This window comes from Eulemur rufifrons, chromosome 9, assembly GCF_041146395.1.
Source record: "Eulemur rufifrons isolate Redbay chromosome 9, OSU_ERuf_1, whole genome shotgun sequence".
NCBI lineage: Eukaryota > Metazoa > Chordata > Mammalia > Primates > Lemuridae > Eulemur > Eulemur rufifrons.
Genome location: NC_090991.1, coordinates 11,787,066 through 11,808,982, shown reverse-complemented (window position 1 = coordinate 11,808,982; position 21,917 = coordinate 11,787,066). Strand labels below are relative to the sequence as shown.

The window sequence follows — 21,917 nt, the reverse complement described above, 5'->3', positions numbered from 1 at the left end:
GCAAATCAGTTGAGTGTCGCCACTCCTCAACCTGGAGACCTCGGCCTCTGCTGATTCTGCAAAACAGGAAGAAGGTCTGGGCCCAGCTCCCCGAGGCCTGGCTTTGCAGGGATGAGGTGGAGCTGTTCTGCTTTCGGGCGGAAGTGATTACTAGCTGGGTGCCAGGCTGCTCATAAATCACAGAGACCCCTGGGCCTGGGACACACATTTCAGTGCCCCTGGGAGCATGGCAGGATGAGCAATGGGGCTCAGGAAGCCCCTCAAACCATGAACAGCCAGGAAGGGTGCTCCCTGGCCCAGGTCTAATGTTTCCCCCTGGCAGACACAGGGGCCCCTCCCATGCTGAGAGCCTGGGCCTGGGCCCCACACCCGAGTGCCAGGAAAGTCTGCGCCCTGGGTCTGTGGCAGGCTGTTCGTGCTGGGCTGGCGGGGGCCTGCATGAGGTGTGTGCACTGCATGTTGTATGGTCTGCACTCGCTGCAGCACTGGCCTGTTTCAGCCTGTGCCCCTCGCCCCGCCTCTCCTGGCCTGCCATGGGTTTCCTCTGGATGACGTTTCTTCCTGCTCTGGCTGGCTGTAGCTGTGGTCACTGGCTGGTGTCTCAGGGCCAGGAGAGGTCTGAAGAGACCGGGGACCCTGGAAGCCCAACCCCTGCCTTGCCTCTCCCCCAGCCCACCTCCTTGCCAGCCTTGCAGCTCAAAGATTAATCCCAGGAGTCCAGGGACCAGGAGAGGGAAGAATCTGAGGAACACAGAACCGTGAGTGTCACCCACACTCCATCCCCCACCCTCCTATTCCCCCATCCAGGCCCTGGGCCCCACCCCAGTACCCCCACATAACCTGACTTCTTCCAGTGTCTCCCAGTCCCCTCCAGGCCCCTCCCTGCCATGACTTTTCCTACCACTCCCTTCCCCCACCCCCAACACCATCTATTGGCAGATGCCCTGGGGTTTCCAAAACTGGGTTCTGAATGCCGAATACGAGTTTACCAAGCCAAGAGGAGTGATCCCAGTGGGAGTCCCATAGTGGGAGATGGTAGGGGCCAAGGCAAAGGAGACCACACTTCTCTGCCTGCCTGATGTGCATCACCACCCATCCACCTCTCCTGTCCCCTGAACATCCACCAGTCCCCCGACTCTGGGTCAGAGATGGCCAGCAGAGCCCACTTGGGCTATTACTTGGAGCTATTGAAGAAGGAGGAGCTGAAGGAGTTCCTGCTTCGGCTGAACAATGAGGCACCCTTCCGGGGCTCTTCTGGTCTGACGGCAATTTCACCAGAGAAGATGAGTGGCATGGAGGTGGCCTCACGCCTGGTGGCTTGGTATGGGGAGCAGCAGGCCTGGGACCTGGCCCACCACACCTGGAGGCAGATGGGCCTGAGCTTGCCCTGTGCCCAGGCCCAGGAAGAGGAGGCCTTGTTGTTAGGTGAGAGGACAAAGGGCCCTTCTGCCTGCTGTAGTCTCCTGGCCCTGGCTATGCCCCCTGGGGACCCCACCACCACCAATGAACCCTCTCTGCCAGGTGAAGCTCTGGGCAGTGACTTGGGACCACCCTGTCTAAGGGGGGATCCAGGCCCCAGACTAGGCTGGAGCTGAGGCACCTTTGCTGGGTCTCAGAGCCCCACCCCCTCTTCTATTCATGTGCATTCCCAGGCCCCCTTGTGGTCCTCACAGTGCCTGGGAGGGGGATGCTGGGAAAGGTGGACGTGGGCTTCGGGCCCTGCTCCCAGGGAAGAGTGCTTGCCTGGCATTGTAGTTTCAGGCACAGACTTGGGAATCAGGCAGAGGCAGCTTCCAGCCCTGGCTCTACCACCCTGAGCAAATCACTTTACCGCCCTCTGCCTCTATTTCTCCATCTACAAAGTGGGAGAATAAGAGCCCACCTCCTTGAGCTGTGTGAGGGCTAAAAGAGCTAATCCGTGTTAAACATTCAGCACAGAGTCTGATATGTAGTAAGTGCTCAGTAACTGAGAGCTCTTGTTGCTATTGTTGCTGCTGTTGTCATTAGTACTATTAGCATCCCTGGGATGCAGAGACCCTTAGTCCCACATGGGAAAAGAGCAGTGACTTACACAGGGAGTAGAGTTAGAACCAGGACAGATGTGCAGATTTCCTGAATCCCAGACCAGTACCTTTTGCCCAGCAGTGTCTATCAGAGCATCACTCTTTGGAGGAGCCCGTGGAGGAGACTGCGGAGGGCAGCAGTGGGTTCATTGGTTTCTCCTGACCTCTCCTGGTTGAGACAGAAGAACTGCTTAATACAAAGAACTCTGGCCTCAGTCTCCTGCCCCTGCCACTCTGACATATCCCCAACCTTTCTGTCTCCTTCCTGCAGATGACTTCCCCCCATTCCTCTCCTCCCCAAGTGCACCCAACCTGGAGTCCCCCAGCCAGCCCACCTCCACTGCTGTGCTGAGGTTCTGTGGCCCTGAGTCCCTGGGGCACCCCCAGGTCTCAGAAAGGAGAAGGATTTCAAGATGGCCTCCTGACAGATCTAGACACCCATTCGGAGGTGAGGCTTGCTGAGCTGGGCTGAGAGCCTGGGGTAGGGCTGTGAGTCAGCCAGCGGGTCTCCACCTGGGTGAGTGTGTACCTGCATGGGGACCTGGAATGGGGGACAGCAGAGGAAGTGTGGAGGAGCCAGGATGGGGTGGTGAGAGCAGCCGGCCTCAAAATATCTTTCAGGGACCTGCCAGTGCTGAGATTATATCCCTCCCCATTTAACAGATGGGGAAACTGAGACCAGTGTGGGTCAGGGAATGGATCTCACCCAACTGGGTGCCATGTGTGACATGGTCCTCGCCTCAGCAGAGTTCAGCTCGCAATCTTGGTAGGCTCTGAAGATCGTTGGGGTCAGGTTGTCCAGATGTTCCAGAGGACTCTATTCTCCAGATAGGCCCCAAGAGGGGGCCAGGCTCATTTCTCAGCCCAACCCAGTTCCCTCAGCAGACTTCTCTTATTTTGGTCTCTGCCACTCTGAATCACCCAGGCTGCAAACCTCAGCTACACCCTTGTCTCTTCCTCTTTTCATGACAGCATCAAAGTTGTCGCCTCTTCCCAAAGCAGAAGGGCCAGAGAGAGCAGCTCATTTGTCCAAGCTCCCACAGCATTTAGTGGCAGAACAAGGGCTATAACCTAGAACAATCCATTCCTGGTGGAGCGATTTCCTCATCACCCTGCTGCTGCTTTGCGACAGTCCAACCCTTTTTCTTTCTCTTCCTTCTGTGCCCATTCTCACCCCTTCCACCCCCGTGCCCTGGCAATCGTGGTCACAGGCTCAGACTCCACTACCCTCACTTTTCATCCTGACTTCACCAGCTTGCTGTGTGACATGGAACAAGTCGCTCCACCCCTCTGTGTCTCATTTTCCTCTGCTGAGCCTTCATACTACTCAGTTTTTGCTCCTCATGCCACCTCTCACTCCATAGTACAGAATTTGTGCCTCTCTGAGTGCTACACAAAAAATCCACTTGCACAGAAGTCCAAGTGCTTGATGTAAATTCTACTGAAGATATTGTAGGAGATGAGGGTTAAGCTGCTCACATCTCTCCCCACAGAGGGGCCCTCCTATGCCCCCACCAGCATTCTTCTCTCTTGCCCTTCCCCATGCAGTACCCAGCCTTACTGGCTCTTCCCTGCTCTATGACACAGAGCAATTCTGCTCTGCCTCCAACTTGCATAGCTCAAATTTCAGTGCCTAGCAAAACAGCACCTGGCAGTAAAGACAAACCGCCCTCCCTAGAATGCCACTTAGTAACTATTTATTGTTCCTTGAAATGGGGAGCTCAACTCTTGAAGTAGCTTACAAAGATCCTTCTACTTCAAGCTGAGTGTGGTGGCTCATGCCTGTAGTCTCAGCTACTTCAGAGGCTGAGGTGGGAGGATTGCTTGAGCCCAGGAATTTGACCTTGCAGTGAGCTATGATGACGATGCCACTGTACTCTAGCTCAGGCAAGAGAAAGAGACCTTATCTCAAGGGGGAAAAAAAAATCTCTTTCTACCTAATACACACTGTCCACACTGTACTCCCACCAAGAAATTTCAGACCAGCTACTAAGAGAAAAAAATTCTCTCTCTACATTTACATGGTTTTGAAAACAGCATTCCTAACACCCATCTCACAGGATTGTTGTGAGCATTCCAACCATATGCACCTAAAATAAAATGGATGTTCAATAAATAGTCATTTCTTTCCTGTCGTTCCTCCTCCAGAACACCTTTCCTCACTCCTCTACCAAGCTCTTCCAAGCTCCCCGGACCACGAGTCTCCAAGCCAGGAGTCACCCAATGCTCCCACATCCACAGCGGTGCTCGGGGGCTGGCAATCCCTACCTCAGCCCAGCCTAGGGCCCAGAAAGCAGGAGGCTCCGGGGACTGAGTGGCCTCTGGCTGAAACGTCTGGAAATTGCCCCACAGGTAAGACCCTGCTGAGCTCCTGGAGTGCGGTGGGTGAGGCAGAGGCATGGACTAAGGGTCCCCTGGGGGTGCAGTTGGCAGGCTGGACACAGAGGATTTCGAAAACATCTGAAATGTCTCTCCAGAAATCCTACTATTGGAGTCTCTCCATTGGACCAAAGCACTGTTTCCAGGAGGCCTCTGAACATTAAAATGCAGGCGCATTTTCCAGCACAGGAAACACATCATCTGCTTTAGTGGACAGGGCACTGGCCTGGGGCCAGGAGAGCTGGATTTCATTTCCACTGAGCTTTTCACCCCCTGGGCAGCCTAGAGCACATCACATGCCATAAGTGTTTGCTGGACATTCTCTGTGTCAGGCCCTAGGCCTGTTGCTACTCTTACACATTGTATTTGAACTTTACAACCAGCCCATGAGACAGACATTGTTATTATCCAACCCTGGAAATGAGAAAACTGAGGCTCAAAAAAGTAAAGTCTTGTAGTTAATAGTGACGGAGATGCCTTCCCTCTCTCTGATGCCACAATCTACACTTTTAACTCCTATATCCTTCTCCCTCTGCCACAGGTACACAGGTCCCTGATGCCATGGTCTTAACCACTGACCTACACTGCCTTTCAGTACTAGGAGTTGTCACCTTTGAAATCTGAGATTTGTTATGTTTAAAGGATTTCTTCTGCACCCAGCTACGAGTAAACGTGTAGAATTCATGGTCCTAAAATATGGCTCCGGGCTCAAAGTATATCAATCAACTTATTTAGTCACACCATTTCCCATTCAAAGAAAGAAAAGAAGGAAGAATGGAAAGAAAAAAGGAAAGATTAGAGGCATCTTACAGAAACATACAAATGTAATAACCTTACTATAATAGAACACAATAAACTTAAAAGTGAAAAAAGCAAGTAAGAAAGCCATGAGGACTAATCAGTTGCTATAATTGAAGTTTCCATTGGTTATGAGCATCCCAGAAACCAGGACAAAAGGGGAAATATAATGGGTTACATAATACCTATTGCTCAATAGAAGAGAAAAGACCAATTCAAGAGAAATACATTTTTCCCTGATTCTAAATTCTAAGCGAATTTTTCAAGTAACGAACTTGAACAAAATTACATCCCCAATAACAGTTTCATAGCAAGTACAGAAAGCACATCATATGCTTTTTGATATATCAAGAACAAAGGTAGGAAAGTGTGTTTGTGTAAAAGAAAACATAGTAAATGTTTTAGGCTTAGTGGGCCATGGTTTCTGTCACAACTACTTAACTCTGCCCTCATAACCCAAAAGCAGCTATAGTTAGTATATAAACCAATGGGCATGATGTCTGTGTTCCAATGAAACTGTACTTACAGATGCTAAATTTTGAATTTTACACAATTCTCACATCATGAAATATTATACTTCTTTTGAATTTTTTCAACCATCTAAAAATAAAACAACAATTCTTAGCTTGCAAGTGGTACTAAAACAGGTGGCTGGCTGGGGTTGGCAAACTCCAGCCAAATCCAGCCAGCCACCTGTCTTTGTGGATTTGGCTGGAGTTTGTCAATACCTGATCAAGAGCATGATATTAAAATGAAACTCATTAGTGGTATCAGGGGTAAGGGTAGAATTTTTAAAGTATGACTTGAGATAAGAGGATTTAGATATGTGGCATGGTAACAGAGCCATGAAAACCAGGAGGTTTTGGAGAATGTGGCATTAAGAGGAGCCAAGCCCTCCACTGGCACCTCAGGCAGACACAGTCTGAGCAGGGCAGACTATGGCCATGACCCCACATGGCCATCCTGAGGCTGTAGAATATTTTCACATTGCCAGAAATGTTCCCACAGGAGACAATAAAAGCAGAGCTATAGATTATGAACTCAGAGGTGGGGTGGCCCTCTGAACATCCCAGTCTCAGCAGCACTAAAGGCATGAACTGATCCCACACTCTCCACTCTCCCCAGATTTTCCTCAGGACATCTGCAAAGGTAGGACAGGTAACCTTGAACTATGGAGGCCCAGTAAGTTTCCCAAGGTGAATGGGGCTTCAGCATCCCAGATGAGTCACTTGCATCGTCTCTAAAATTCCACTAAGGAGAAAAGTGAGAGGCACTCGAGATACTGGGAAGCGAAAGAAAGGAAGGGGCTGTAGCAATTGTTCTATTTGGAATCTATGATGGGAGCCTGAGGTCCCTCCCTAGGGGGCAGTCCCATCTGTGAGCTCAGCTCCTCACAGTTCACAAGGCATCTTCCCTCGTGTCTCAGGTTGGGCTCCCTCAGAAACAGACCCTGAGGCAGGATTTGCTTGCAGATAGTTCACTGGGGAGGAGAAGTGAGGCAGGGAAGGGGGGAGCCCAAGGAAGGTGCACTATGAAGCGGGTTACTCCTGGAAGAATCTGAGGTTCATGCTGCCATGTCTGGGTGACAGTGAGAACATACCTTGGGTTGTCTGCCTTGTGGACAAGGGACCCTCATCCATTGCCCACTGAGGACTCCTCTTGGAGTCTTAACTCCCCAATGTTTCTGGCCACCCCACTTGTGGCCCTCAGACACACAACCACAGGTGTTGCAGAAGGACATTATGGGCACGTACTGCAATGATGGGTGCTCAGGGGGTGCTGTCAGGACCCAACAGCATCTGCAACACCATCATTACCTCCTTCGCCCATGCATGACCTCCTACAGGGAGATCTCATAATCTCAATTTACAGATGAGAAAACTGAGGCTCAGTGGAGCTAACTGCCTAAGTTATGGGCTTAATGGGGACAGAGACTTGTGCATGTTTTGTTCACTCTTTATCCCCAGCCACTAGAACAGCACCTGCCACATAATAAGCCCTTGATAAATATTTGATGAAGGAAAGTCAAACAGGGAGGATGACTTGATTCAGTCAACACTTGAACTGGGATCTTCTACCCCAAAGCCCATATCCCTTCTGCTCCATGGCAAGAACACACCAATGTCTACAGCCAGTGCAGTGTGTGGCTTGGAGTAGGTACCTAAAAAAGTTGTTGAATGAATGAATAAAAGAATGAACAAGTCTATTCTATACCTTTATGTTGTATTCTTCCCTCTCTTAGGAATGAGAGAAAGGTACCAGAGCCAGAGGGAAGAGAACTCCTGTTCCACACTGTCCTGGAAATGTGAGGATTTGCACCAAACATTCACACAGCTGATACTTCTACAAACACTTCACCCCAGAGGCCATGAGTCCCTGGTCAGGGGAAGCTGGCATCATGACATGGTGGAGAATCAAGGACCTTTGATTGAGATAGGAGACTTATTTGGCCCAGGTGTGGGAACCCAAGAAGAACCATGGGGAGTCATACTGCACGGTGCTGCTGGAATTGGGAAGTCAACACTGGCCAGGCAGGTGAGGAGGGCCTGGGAGGAAGGCCAGCTGTACAGAGACTGCTTCCAGCACGTCTTCTACTTCAGCTGCAGGGAGCTGGCCCAGGCCAAGAAGCTGAGTCTGGCTGAGCTCATCACAAAAGCCTCAGGAGCTTCTCCAGCTCTCCTTGGAGAGATCCTGTCTTGCCCAGAGTATCTGCTCTTCATCCTCGACGGCGTGGATGAGCCAAGATGGGTCTTGGAGGAGCAGAGTGCTGACTTCTGTCTGCACTGGAGCCAGCAGCAGCCGGTGCACAACCTGCTGGGCAGTTTGCTGGGGAAAACCATACTTCCCGAGGCTTCCTTGCTGATCACGACTCGGACCACGGCTCTGCAGAAGCTCATTCCTTCTCTGGAGCAGCCACGGTGGGTGGAGGTCCTGGGGTTCTCTGACTCCAGCAGGAAGGAATATTTCTACAACTATTTCACAGATGAAAGCCAAGCAATTAGAGCCTTTGGCTTGGTTGAGTCAAACCGAGTAGTCTGGACCCTGTGTCTCCTGCCCTTCGTGTCCTGGCTCGTCTGCTCTTCCCTGAAGCAGCAGATGGAGCAGGGGGAAGAACTCACACTGACCCCTCGGACGGCCACGGGCCTCTGTCTGCGCCACCTCTCCCAGGCTCTCCCAGCTCAGCCCCTGGGGCCCCAGCTGAGGGGTGTCTGCTCCCTGGCTGCTGAGGGCGTCTGGCAAGGAAAGAGCCTTTTCAGCCCAGATGACCTCAGAAAGCATGAGTTAGATGAGTCCATCATCTCCACTTTCTTGCAGATGGGTGTTCTTCAAAAGCACGACAGCTCTCTGAACTACAGCTTCACCCACCTGTGCTTCCAGGAGTTCTTTGCAGCAATGTCTTGTGCCTTGGGGGATACGGAGGAGAGAGGTGAACATCCTAACCGCACCGGAGTTGTGGAAAAGTTACAGGAAGCATACAAAAGCCATGACGTGTTTGGGGCACCAACCACGCGTTTCCTATTCGGCCTTCTAAGTGAGCAGGCGGGGAGAGAGATGGAGAACATCTTCGGCCGCCGGCCGTGCCCAGAGAGGAGGCGGGAGCTGCTGCAGTGGGCCGAGGCGGAGGCCCAGGGCCTGCAGGCCCCGCTGCAGCCACACTCTCTGGAGGTGCTGCACTGTTTGTATGAGACTCAGGACGAGGACTTCCTGACACAGGCGATGGCCCATTTCCAAGGAACGAGCGTGTGTGTCCAAACGGACGTGGAGCTCCTGGTGGTCACTTTCTGCATTAAATTCTGCCACCACGTGAAGAGGCTTCAACTGAATGAGGGTGGACGGCACAGACCCAGGTGGAGGCCCCCCGGGGTAGTCCTGTGAGTACCCGCCCCTCCTCTCTCCAGCCCCTCTGTCCGTCCCATGGGCCCGAATGTCCTGAGCACCAAAGGCACTGTCACCAGGCCTGGTCACCAGTGACTCCTAACTGCACAGTCTGACCACTGTTCTCTGTCCGTGGTGGGACGGGTCCTGCTGGCTTCCAGGGACGCCTGGTGGGGCCCCGCCTTGAGCTGCGGCCCTTCTCCTACCCCTAGGACGGCCACCCGCCTCCTCTCGTGGACACACTCGCCCTTCACACTGACCTTAGCCGTCCCACACTGCCCAAGGACCCCACAGCCCACCTGCCCCTGCTCCTCTCTCCACCTGCTTCCTCTCTGAGAAACTGCTCCCTTGGCTGCTCCAGGAACCCCCTCAATGACATGGACATTGGCCCTGAGATCGTCCCCCACCACCTCAGAACGCATGTCTGAAAAGAAGTCCCCTATTTGTCCCTGAAAACCTGACTTCTTTGTTTGTGTCAGTGGTGCCACGATTGCCCCAGGCAGTCAACCTGAAACCCACCCTCTGAGCACCCAATAGCATCTTTCGCTAATCCTCCTCCAGCCCAGCAACGCTGAGAACTTGCCCACCGGGTTCCCCTGCCTCTGTTGCGGTGTTGACCATAGTATTGGTATGTGTCTATCTCCCCCTTTAGATGGCTCATTCCATAAATAGTTACTGAGCACTAATTTTATGCCAGGCCCTACACATCACAGATTAAAATGCACAATCCCTGCCCTTAGGAGCTCAAAACCTGGGAGAGAAGACAGACATTCACCCAATAATGACAGTAGAGTGTGATGCATTATTACAAGTATGAATACATTATTATACCTATTAAAGGTATTGTCATGGTACTATGGTGGTCGATGGAAGGGAGTGACCACTTTCCTAACGGACCAGGAAAGAGAAAATTTTCAGAGGAAGAAATCTTTGATTTGGGTCTTTCATTTTCAGATTTTTAAACTTTTTTGTTACAATAAAACTTGTGTTCATTGTAGAAAAATAAGGACAAATAAGTAAGCAAAAAGATGAAAATTAATATCAAGCAGAATTCCATCAGAGATGACTATCATTAAGAACCTATGGTCAACTCTAAGAGGACTATCCTTTTTTCCTATGCTAAATTGAACCACACCGTACATTTTCTTTCACATCAGCTTTATTTTCTTGATTTATCAACGTTATCATCCTGCGTTAAGTAGTCTGATGCAACATCCTTTTGAATGGCCACATGGTACTCGACAGGGAAAGTGCCATGTCTGATTTGGCCATTCCAATATTCTTGCCCATTTTAGGTTGTTTCTAGCTGTTCATGGTTATAAACGTGAAGTAGGGCTGGGCACGGTGGCTCACACTTATAATTCCAGCACTCTGGGAGGCCAGGGCAGGAGAATCACTTGAGGTCAGGAGTTGGAGACCAGCCTGAGTAACAGCGAGACCCCATCTCTACAAACAAATAGAAAAATTAGCTGGGCATAGTGGTGCACACATATAGTCCCAGCTACTTGGGAGGCTGAAGCAGAAGGATCCCCCGAGCCCAGAGGTTTGCGGTTGCAGTGAGCTACGATGACAGCACTGCACTCCAGCAAGGGTGACAGAGCTGTGTCTTAAACGTAAATAAAATAAAATGAAATAAAATATAAAATGAAATGGTGCAGTAGGCCATGAAGGACCCGGGTACAAGTGCTGCAAGTGGCAGTGGCCTGATGTGGGGCCGTCAGAAGGGTCCTGAGCAGGCACAGAGGCAGAGGCCGGATGTGGGGCATGAGGAACCAGGAACACCAGGCCAGACCAAGAGAGCCTGGGACGGACAGTGGCAAGTGGAGCCTGTGGGATCCCACGGGACAGTCGGAGGCTGCACTGCAAGTGGGAAGGGGGTTTCAAGGCACGGAGTCAGCCAGGCAGGGCAGAGAGGACAGCAAGGGGCTCCTGCACACAAACAGTCCAGGAAGAAATAAGCAAGACTGGCCGAAGGCCGTGGGAAGGGAGACGAGGACAAGGAGAGACATGAAGGGACTGAGGACGGCAGGGTGGAGGCTCCTGGTACTTGGCTTGGAATGAAGCATCGTGCATTTTGAATAATTAGTTTTTAATGTTTTCTTTCAGTCAGTTTTATTAAAGATGCCAAATGCTGACTGAAAAAAAATTTTAATGTATTCTTCAAGTTTCACAAAACTAAATAAATGTAAAAGAAAATCAAATAATTGAACTTTTGAATGATGGCTTTTTAGATACATTTGTGGCATTTATACTTCGGAAGTTGTTGCTACTTAAAACCTTTGGGAATCTCTGGAATATCTTTTAATCCTCACGAAACCCTCCGCGGGGGTGCTGTGGTTGTCCTGTTTTTGCCGCAGAGGAGACTGAGTGAGGCGCAGGGAGTGGAGCTGACCTGCAGGGGGCTCCCCGCCTCTGCTCCTCACCTCTGCACCCCTCTGCGGACTTACAGGGAAGATGAATTAAGGTTGGGGGCATATTGGGATGTATTAGGTCAAAAAGTTAGTGGAGTGATCTGGCCAGAAAATACAAATATCTGCCTACAGCCATATCACCCTGAAAGCACCTGCTCTCGTCTGATCTCCGAAGCTAAGCAGGGTTGGGCCCGGTTACTACTTGGATGGGAGAAAACAGAAATATTAGTCTGAGACTTGGAATAGAGCTTAAGAAGATGAAGCCCTGGGAAGCAGAGGAGGTCACTAAAGCAGTGTGTGAAAATGGAGAAATTAAATGGGTGGAAATTATACAAGGCAGAGTCTATTCTAACACTCTCAGATTAAGTCCATCATGCTCTCCCCACCAGGCTGCAACTATTCTCCCCTAGGACATTCCCTTAGCCACCTCTCTCCTGCAGACCCTCTCCATGGTCTTGCTATGTGTGGAAGGGGACAGGGTCCCATGCAAGCCAACCTAGACAGCAGTCTATATGATCACATACAACCTTCCATCATAAAGTCACCCTCAGACCACTTCTCCCACCCTCTGTGCCTACTTCCCATCTCCTCCTCCCCTTTCTGGGCACTGGGAGTACAGAACGTCTGTGCCAAAGGAAGACAGGTGTGTCTGCATCAAAGACAGGAGCGCTGTCCAAATCACCAGGCTCCTGCTGTGCACTGCAGATGCAAAGGATGACAAGTATCTGCCTCTGCCTTCAAGAAACTGCCAGACTAAGGCAGAAACAGACACACAAAATGAACGCTTCAGTGTGCTATGGTAAGGGCTGTAGAATGAGGAGCCACACAGAGCAGGAGCTCCTAGCCCAGGGTGGCAGGGACAGAGGGCCTGGCGGGGAGGCTGGCCAGTCCCAGGGATGGCACTGCCACTGTGGCCTGGTGCTCAGGGGGACAGAACCCCCACTGTGTAGTGCAGGGCTGTGAACATCAGACCCCACGCACACAGATCACATCTCTCCTGTCCCTCTCTCCCTCCCTCAGCTTCACACGGGCCCCAGTCACAGATGCCGGTTGGCTGGTTCTCTTCTCCGTTCTTGAGGACTCCGGAAGCCTGAAGGAGCTGGACCTGAGTGGAAACTCCCTGAGCCGCTCTGCAGTGCACAGTCTTTGTGAGACCCTGAGTCGTCCTCGCTGCCACCTGGAGACCCTGCGGTGAGTCTGGCCTGGGTTCTGCTCTGAAGCAAGGATGGGCAGAAGATGCAAGGCAGAAGCTGAGTGTAGGATGAGGGATTGGTCTGTGTATTGATCAAATATTCGTTCTGCCCCTCTCTGCCTATGCACTGTGCCAGGGGCCAGGGCTACTACGCTAAACAAACAGGGACGGGATTATTTTTTCTCACACAGTTTGCAAGAGAGTGGCATTAATCCAGGAACCATACTAACAAATGCATAATAAAGTTATAATAACAAGGAACTATACTAACAAATTTGTAACATAAATTTTCTCCACTGGAGCTCAGATAAGGGGTGCAGTGGAGAGAACATCCTTGAGGAAATGAAGCTTGAAAGAGATCTGAAGAATACAAAGGATTTAACTGAGAGCACCAGGAGGGAGAAAGTTTTAGGCAGAGGGAACGGCGGGTACAAATGTACCAAGGCCCTGTGGCAGGAGGGAGGACGAGGCAGCCCAGGAATTGAAGCAGGCCTGTGTGTCTGGAGGGCAGAGAGCAAAGGGTGAGATGAGGCTACAGAGATGAGCAGGAACCAGACCAGCCAAGGCCAGTGGGCAATGTTGGGATTAGGGGTCTTTTCCTGATGCAGTGGGATTTTAAGCAGAAAGTTGGCAAGATCAGTACATTTTCAACTTAGAAACTGGCTACTATGCAAAAAATGTATGGGAAGGGTGCAAAGGCAGAGGTTGGGAAACCAGTTAGTGGGAAAATTGCGGTAATTTCTGTAAATATGGTGATAGCTTAGACTAAGGAAAATGACAGTAGTTTCAGTAAGAGACAGTAATTGCTTAGACGATGTTATTGGCAATTGAGATGGAAAGAAATGAATGGATTCAAAAGATGTATAAAAGTAAAATAACTAGGCTCAGTGAGGGATTGGATTTAGGGTGAAAGGGAGAAGGAGATATCAAGGACGATCTTAGGTTTCTGGCCAGAGCAGGTCCTGGACTAGTGGCACCTTCACTGAGATGGGGAATACTGAAAGAGGTATGGTTGTGGGGTGGGGTGTCATGAGTGTGATCTTGTGCTTCTTGGTTTCAAGGTCTTTTGAGGTATCCAAGTAGATATACCAAGCAGGTATCAAATAAAGCTCTATGCAAAGATAAGAGTCCCCCAAAAAACAGATCTCAACAAAGTTGAAAGAATTAAAATTATAGAAAGGGATCTAATTTTATTTCTCTGATCATGATGAAATAAAATTAGAAATCAACAACTGAAGTAAATTTGGGAAATTCACAAAGACACTGAAATTAAACAACGAGCTCCAAAATAACCAATGGGTCAAAGAAGAAAACACAAAGGAAATTAGAAAATACTTTGAGATGAATAAAAACAAAAACACAACATACCAAAATGTACTGGATGAAGCTAAAGCAGTGCTGAAAGTGAAATTTATAGCTGTAAAAGCCTATGTTAAAAAAGAGGATAGGATACCACTACACACCTGTTGGAATGGCCAAAATCCAAAACACTGACAACACCGAATGCTGGTGAGGATGTGGAACAATAGGAACTCTCATTCATTGCTGGTGGGAATACAAAATGTTATAGCCTCCTTGGAAGATGGGTTGGCAGGTTTTTTTTTTTTATCAACCTAAGCATACTTCTACCATATGATCCAGCAATCACACTCATTGGTATTTATCCAAATGAGTTGAAAACCTATGTCCACACAAAAACCTGCACATGGGTGTTTACAGCAGCTTTATTTATAATTGCCAAACCTTGGTAGCAACCAAGATGTCCTTCAGTAGGTGAATGGATAAATAAACTGTGGTATACCCAGACAATGGACTAGTGAGTATTAAAAAGAAGCTATCAAGCCATAACAGATACAGACCGTAAATGCATACTACTAAATGAAAGAAACCAACTTGAAAAGGCTATGTACTGTATGATTCCAAGTATATGACATTTTGGAAAAGGCAAAACTATGGTGACAATAAAAAGATCATTGGTTGCCAGGGGTAAACAGGGAGGGAAGGGTGAACAGGCAGAGCATTGAGGATATTCAGAGCAGTGAAACCATCCTGTGTGTTACTACCATGGTGGATATATGTCATTGCTCAGTTGTCAAAAATCCATGGAATATACAACAAGAGTGAACCCTAGTGTAAACTATGGACATTGGGTGATAATCATGTGTCTATGTAGGTTCATCAATTGTAACAAATATACCACTGTGATGCAGGATGGCGATAGTGCGGAAGATGGTATGTGGGTGGGGACAGGGGGTATATGAAAACCCTCTGTACTTTTTGCTAGGAACCTAAAACTGCTCTAAGAAAGAAAGTTTGTTTTAAAAAGAAAGAAAAAAAGAATGGAAGGAAGAACGAAATAGAAAAAAAGAAAGGAAAAGACAAGAAAAGAGAAAAAAGACCTCAAATTAATAACCTAACCTTCCACTTTAAGAAATTTATTTTAAAAGTAAACAAAGCCAAAAGCAAATAGAAGTAAATAATACAGACTACAGTGGAAATAAATTAAATATAAAGTAGAAAAACAATATATAAAATCAATAAAACCAAAAGTTGGATCTTTGAAAATATCAACAAAATTTACAAACTTTTAACTAGACTAAGATAAAGAGAGAGAAGATTACTAAAATCAGGAATGATGTAGAGGGCATCACAACTGATCTTCCAGAAACAAAAAGGACCAAAAGAGAACATTAGGAAATATCATAAGCCAACAAATTAGAAAACCTAGGCAAAATGGGCCAATTTCTCAAAGGATACAAACTACTGACACTGGCTCAAGAAGAAATACAAAATCTAAATAGATCTATGACAAGTGAAGACATTAAATTAGTAAACAAAAATCTTTTTATAAAAAAAAAAAAAGCCTAGCCTACAATTCATTGGCAAATTCTACCAAACATTTTTTTAAATTTTTTTATTTAATTTTTGAGACAGAGTCTCATTCTGTTGTCCAGCCTGGAGTGCCCTGGGAGCAGCCTAGTTCACAGCGACCTCAAACTCCTGGGCTCAAGCAATCCTCCTGCCTCAGCCTCCCCAATAGCTGGTACTACAGGCGCCCGCCACCATGCCCAGCTAATTTTTTCTATTTTGAGTTTCCCGGCTAATTTTTTTTTGCCATTTTTTCAGTAGAGACAGAGTCTCACTCTTGCTCAGGCTGGTCTCAAACTCCTGAGCTCAATCCATCCTCCCATCAAGGCCTCCAAGAATGATAGGATTACAGGCGTGAACCACTGCACCCAGCCTACCAAACATTTAAAGAAGAATTAAAACTTATCTTCTCAAACTCTTCCAAAAATGGAATAAAAGGGAACACTTGCCAACTCATTCTATAAAACTAGTATTACCCTGATACAAAAATCATACAAAGATAACCAAGGACACCACAAGAGAAAAAAAAAAAAACCTAGAGGCCAATATCCCTTATGAATACATATGCAAAAATCCTCAACAAAATACTGGCAACATATAAAAAGAATTTCATAGTATGACCAAGTGGGATTTATCTCAGCAATGTAAAGCTTTTTTAACCTAGGAAAATCAATCAATGCAATGCATTGTGTTAATAGAATAAAGGACAAAAACCACATGACTATGTCAATAGACACAGAGAAAGCACTAAACAAAACTCAATAGCTTCTCACATTGAAAACATTCAGAAAACTAGGAATAAAAGGGAATTTTATCAACCTGATAAAGGTCACCTGTGAAAAACCAACAACAAATATCATACTTTATGGTGAATGACTGAATGCCTTCCCCCTAAGATCAGGAATAAGAAAAAGATGTCTGCTCCTGTCACTTCTATTCAATGTGGTACTAAAGATTCCATCCAGGGTAATTAGGCAAAACAGTAAAATTTAAGTCTTCCAGATTGGGAGGGAAAAAAGAAGTTAAACTATCTCCATTTACAGATGACACAATGTTCTTTATTTAAAAAAATCCTAAGGAATCCACAAACATAACTATTAGAACTAGCAAACAAATTCAGCAAGGTTTTAGGAAATAAGATCAATATACAAAATTTAATCATACATCTATACACTAGCAATCAACAACCCAAAAATTAAATTAGAAAAACAACTCGGCCGGGCGCGGTGGCTCACGCCTGTAATCCTAGCACTCTGGGAGGCCGAGGTGGGCGGATCGTTTGAGCTCAGGAGTTCGAGACCAGCCTGAGCAAGAGCGAGACCCCATCTCTACTAAAAAAATAGAAAGAAATTATATGGACAGCTACAAATATATATAGAAAAAATTAGCCGGGCATGGTGGTGCATGCCTGTAGTCCCAGCTACTCGGGAGGCTGAGACAGGAGGATCACTTGAGCCCAGGAGTTTGAGGTTGCTGTGAGCTAGGCTGACGCCACGGCACTCACTCTAGCCTGGGCAACAGAGTGAGACTCTGTCTCAAAAAAAAAAAAAAGAAAGAAAAACAACTCCACTCACAATACTATGAAAAAGAATAAAATACTTAGGAATAAAATTTAACAAAAGAAGAGCAAGGATTGTACAATGAAAACTACAAAACACAGTTGAAAGGAATTAAGTAAGACCTAAATAAATGGAAAGATATCCCATGTTCATGGATTGGAAGACTCAATATTTTTGAAGTGACAATATCCCCAAATTGATCTATAGATTCAATGTAATCCCTACCAAAAATCCCAGCTACATTTTGTGCACAAATGAACAAGCTGATCCTAAAATTCACACGCAAAGAGAAGACTGCATATCAAGCCTTGGGGAATCCCACTCCACAACTTTTTAATGACCAAAGAAAAGCCAACCAGAAAAGCCTGAGAATGAGCAGCCAGGTAGGTGTGGGTGACAGGGACACCAGGAGAGTGTGGTGTCATGGAACTGAACAGAGCCAAGGGTTTCAAGGAGGATGGGTCAGCAGGGGCCACTCCTGCTGGGAGGTCAAATAAGATAAGAACTGAAATCTGTCCATTGGTTTAATGACAGGAAAGTCGTGGATGGCCTTAGCATAGCCAGCTTTTGTGGCATGAAAGAGCCAGAATGCAAATTGGAATGGATTGAAGAGACAAAAGTTAAAAAAAAAAAAAAATAGACTGCAAATACAAACACTTCTTTCAAAGACTTTGGTAGTGAAGGGGAGAAGCACATTAAAGCAGAGGGGGATGTTGGGCCAACTATGTGTATGTGTATTTCCACCTACTTACTTGCGTTTAAGAAGGAAAAGACCCCAGTTTGGGTATCAGTTGAGAACGGGTGATGAAAGATCCAAGAAGGAGAAGGAATCAGGGCTGGCTCTCTATCCTCAGAGGGAGGAGGGAGGAGAGAGACTGGCCTTGGAGGAAAGAGGAAGTGTCTCCTCTACCTTAACAGGAGGGGAGATGAGGACGGGGAAGAGAGAGGTAGGCACATAGGTTTGACAGTGGGAAGCTGAAGGGTTCCCATCTCACAGCTGCATTTTTCCTTGCAAAATAGGAATTGAGTTGTCTGCTGTGAGTGAGGGTGAGGGTTGAGGTGTTGGAGGTTTGGGGAAGGTAAAGTCTTCAAATGGCCACTGCAGGGCAGGAGACCTCTGTGTGCCAAGCATTGTTGAGGCCTGTGTGAGGGGTGTGGACGTGGTTCATGACGGTGGCCACCTGCCATGCTACACAGGTGGGAGTTTGATGGGCAATGGAAATATGGCAGAGTTTCAGGTTAGTCAGAAGAATGTGATGGAAGGTTGGATATTGGCAATGAGGGATCATGAAATCTAAGCTAGGTTCCAAGGGAAGTGAAGGAAAGAAAGTGATGAGAGTTTGGGGAAAGGGAAATTGCAAGAAAGGAAAGCAAGCAAGAGACTGCTCTTGAAAAAGGGTCACAGTGCGAGTTGAGCAGACAGAAGGAGGCAAATCCAGCCTCATGCTGTCACTTTCTGTGTCCACAAGAGGCTGCTCTGCCCCTCCCCTCCCCCCATCATTCCAATTAGCACCACCTGAGCCCAGTAGAAAGCACTTTTGAATGAGACTCAGGAATCCTGGTCCTACCTCAAACCTCACACCCCAGTGGGAAGACTCCAATCTGCAATGTACCCCTTACTTTGGCACAGAACTTCACAATCTCCAAACCAGAACACCCCCATATCCATCATCTTCTTGGGCCTTCCAAATAAGAACCTATGAAAGTGGGACAGCAGGGACAATTATTCCCATTTTCCACATGTCAGGAACTCAGGTTCAGGGGAGTTAACTGACTTGCCAAATCCACACAGCTGGCGATGGGAGAGCAGGGACACAAAGCCAGTGAGGGCACAGCCCAGCACCAACACCTCCTCTCTGTCAGGAAAGCAGTATCTGATTAATGCTGGCTCACTGGGGTAGTGTCATGAAAAGAAAGAAAACTGGGCCAGCCACAGTGGCTCACACCTATAATCCCAGCACTCTGAGAGGCTGAGGCCGGAGGATCGCTTCAGCTCAGGAGTTCGAGACCAACCTGAGCAAGAGCAACATCCCGTCTTTACTAAAAATAGAAAAATTAGCCAGGCCTCTTGGCATGTGCCTGTAGCCCCAGCTACTAGGGAGGCTGAGGCAAGAGAACCGTTTGAGCCCAGGAGTTTGAGGCTGCAGTGAGCTATGATGACGCTGTTGCACCTCAGCCTGGGCAACAGAGTGATACTGTATTTAAAAAAAAAAAAAAACTAAGCAAAAGAAAAACATGTCCAAGATTACCAACCATGGATCAGGCAAGTGTCAATATTTCCCACACTAAAAAATCTGGCTCTAAATGAGGAGCACACAGCTTTCCTGCCTTTGGATGCCAGACTACCCGTGACCCTCCAGCAAAGTCCTAACTAATGATTGGATTTCCCTCTTTTTAAAAATACATAACTGCAAGTTTGTACCCTGTGGCCTACATCTCCCCATTTCCTCGCCCTCTTCAACCCAGTAACCACCATTATACTGTATGTATTTTATGTTTTTTAGTTTCCACATACAAGTGAGATCACGCAGTATTTCTCTCTCTCTCTCTCTCTGGCTTATCTCACTTTTGGATTTCTTGGAAGCACCTTGTGCAATAGGCACAGCAAATTCATGCTATTGATTAGTAAACTGAAACTTGATGGACAAACCTTCCCATAGTCTTTAACTTGTAACTGACAGGGGTGAGATTTGAACCATGTGTGTCTGGCTCCAGAGCCTCTGCCCTTCATCAGCCCACTCCACCCACCAGAGTCACATGGTCTCAGGCTCCTCACTGAGGTCAAGGTCAAGTGTCCTCAGTGGGGCTGGGGAGATGCTGGGATTTGAGGAAGAGGAATCCACACAGCACAGCCTGTAATGGCCAGTCCTTTGGGGAGGAATAGAGCACATCTGTTTATGCTGAGATGAGTCCTGGGGACAGGAACATGCCCAAGGGAAGTAGGCAGATGAACAAGCAGGAAATCAGACAAGCCAGGGGGCCGGAAACTGCCATCCAGGGAGGGTGGTGGCTGGCAGGACACAGCCATCTGGGAAGGGCCCCTCAAGTGTGAGATGCGCAGGTGGTGATCACAGAGCCACATCTGCCAGCTGGATCCCCGACTTTCTTGGGCCACACTCTGCAGCTCCGGGTTGGGAGCACGGACATAAGCAAAGGCCAAGGGCACTCTAAAATGTCAAGCGCTGGGACGTGTCTTCAATACAGCTGACCTCGGACTCCCAGCTGGGTGGGACAGTCGAAGCAGGTGCTGTGAGAGCAGGGAGAGACAGAGCTTTTAGACTGGCAGGGCTCTTTGATGTCTAAGCAGGCCTCCGCCCTCCTCACACACAGCCCCTGTCACAACCACGCCCAATGTCCCCTCCCAGGGTGCCCGCCAAGCCTCCATCTGCAGTCCAGACCCATCCCGACGCCTTCCTCTGGGAGGCCCCAGAGCCTCCTCATACTCAGCGTGTTCTAAACCGGGCTCTCCCTCGACCAAAGACACCTGCTCCTCCTCTCAGGGCCAACTACATCATTTTCAGGACCCAGTACGAGATGAAAATGCAGTGCCCTTCCTCAAAACTCAGGAGAAAAGTGCCATCAAAGGCACTAAGATATAAAGCTTTCTTCTTTCTTCCAGTTCCTCTCCCAACCTACCTGGTGTTTGTATTTGCTATTTAATGTTGCCCTCCCTCAGGCACCGGGACACTAGCAGAGTGTGTGCAGACCCTGGCAGGGGCCACATGCACATGGATGCCAGGAGCCCCCTCCCACTGGCCACCAGACCCATGGCCTGTGCCCCAAAGTGGGTGGAAAATACGCCGTGGATTTGGGTGGTAGGGAAGGGGAGATACCTGGCCTGTCTAGCCCAGAGCGAGGACAGCTGCCACCATACCCTACCCAAAGATGCCCCACCCCCACCTCCCCAGCCCTGACAGCGGGTGGCGGAGGTCACTGTGCTGAGGGGAAGGCTGGGCAGGGGCCCCACAACACCAGGAGGAGGCAAGGGGGTGGCCAAGACTGCTTCCTGCAGAGGGAGGGACTGACGTGGCAGGAGATCACACGTGAGCCGAGGCCCCACCGTCCCATCAGACTTCACTCACAACAATCCAGACACAAAATTAAGAAATTCAGGTGGCGGCAGCCACGGAGCATTAAGCCCCTGTCGCAGGCCCTTCTCCGTGCACAGCCCTGCACGACTGTGCGACTGCCTGGTCGTCCGCCCTTGAAGCTGACCTGCCCCTCTCACGCTGCTCTCTCAGCGAGCGGCAGCAGCTTCAACTCCGCATCCAATCTAGAGCCTCCTGGACCCCACTGAGAGCCGCGGGGTCCACCGGAAACATCTCCCACAGCCGCTGCTCTGACCCAGGTGCCCATCCTCCCGCTGAACCACCTGCTTCCTGCCGGCCCCACCCAGATCCTCCACTGGCCTTTAGGGGTCCTTCCAAAGCAGGGCAAAGGTCGCATCACTACTGTGCTCGAGAGGGGCCGTCAGTGCCACCTGAATAAAGTCAAACATCTTATAATTCCGTTCAAGACCTACCACTATCGTGAGGTTTTCCAGCTTCACCCTCAAGCCGCGTCTCCACCCAAACCCACCCATTGTAGCCTCTACACCAACATGGCTAAACCCCTGCAGTAACTTTGCTTCTGCCTGGCCAGCCAGGCCTGCCCCTGCCCCAGCCTCCCCTCGGTGCTGCTCACTCCAGGCCACACCTCCTCCTCCTCCCTTTGTCAGCACCAACCACACACTCCTCTGCCTCCAGCTGCACCTGACTTCCCTCTCTTCCGA

The 21,917-nt window shown here is 48.7% G+C and overlaps 1 protein-coding gene across 1 annotated transcript in view; it reads left to right on the top strand.

Moving 5' to 3' along the window:
• The first annotated feature begins 1,148 nt into the window (after positions 1–1,148).
• The window catches only part of NLRP1 (NLR family pyrin domain containing 1), a 46,965-nt gene continuing 26,196 nt past the window's right edge, over positions 1,149–21,917 (top strand). Inside the window, exons 1-5 of the mRNA XM_069483099.1 lie at positions 1,149–1,425; positions 2,335–2,511; positions 4,212–4,415; positions 7,483–9,112; positions 12,548–12,718. Of these exons, the coding sequence (XP_069339200.1) occupies positions 1,149–1,425; positions 2,335–2,511; positions 4,212–4,415; positions 7,483–9,112; positions 12,548–12,718 (2,459 nt within the window). The remainder of the gene's footprint in view (positions 1,426–2,334; positions 2,512–4,211; positions 4,416–7,482; positions 9,113–12,547; positions 12,719–21,917) is intronic.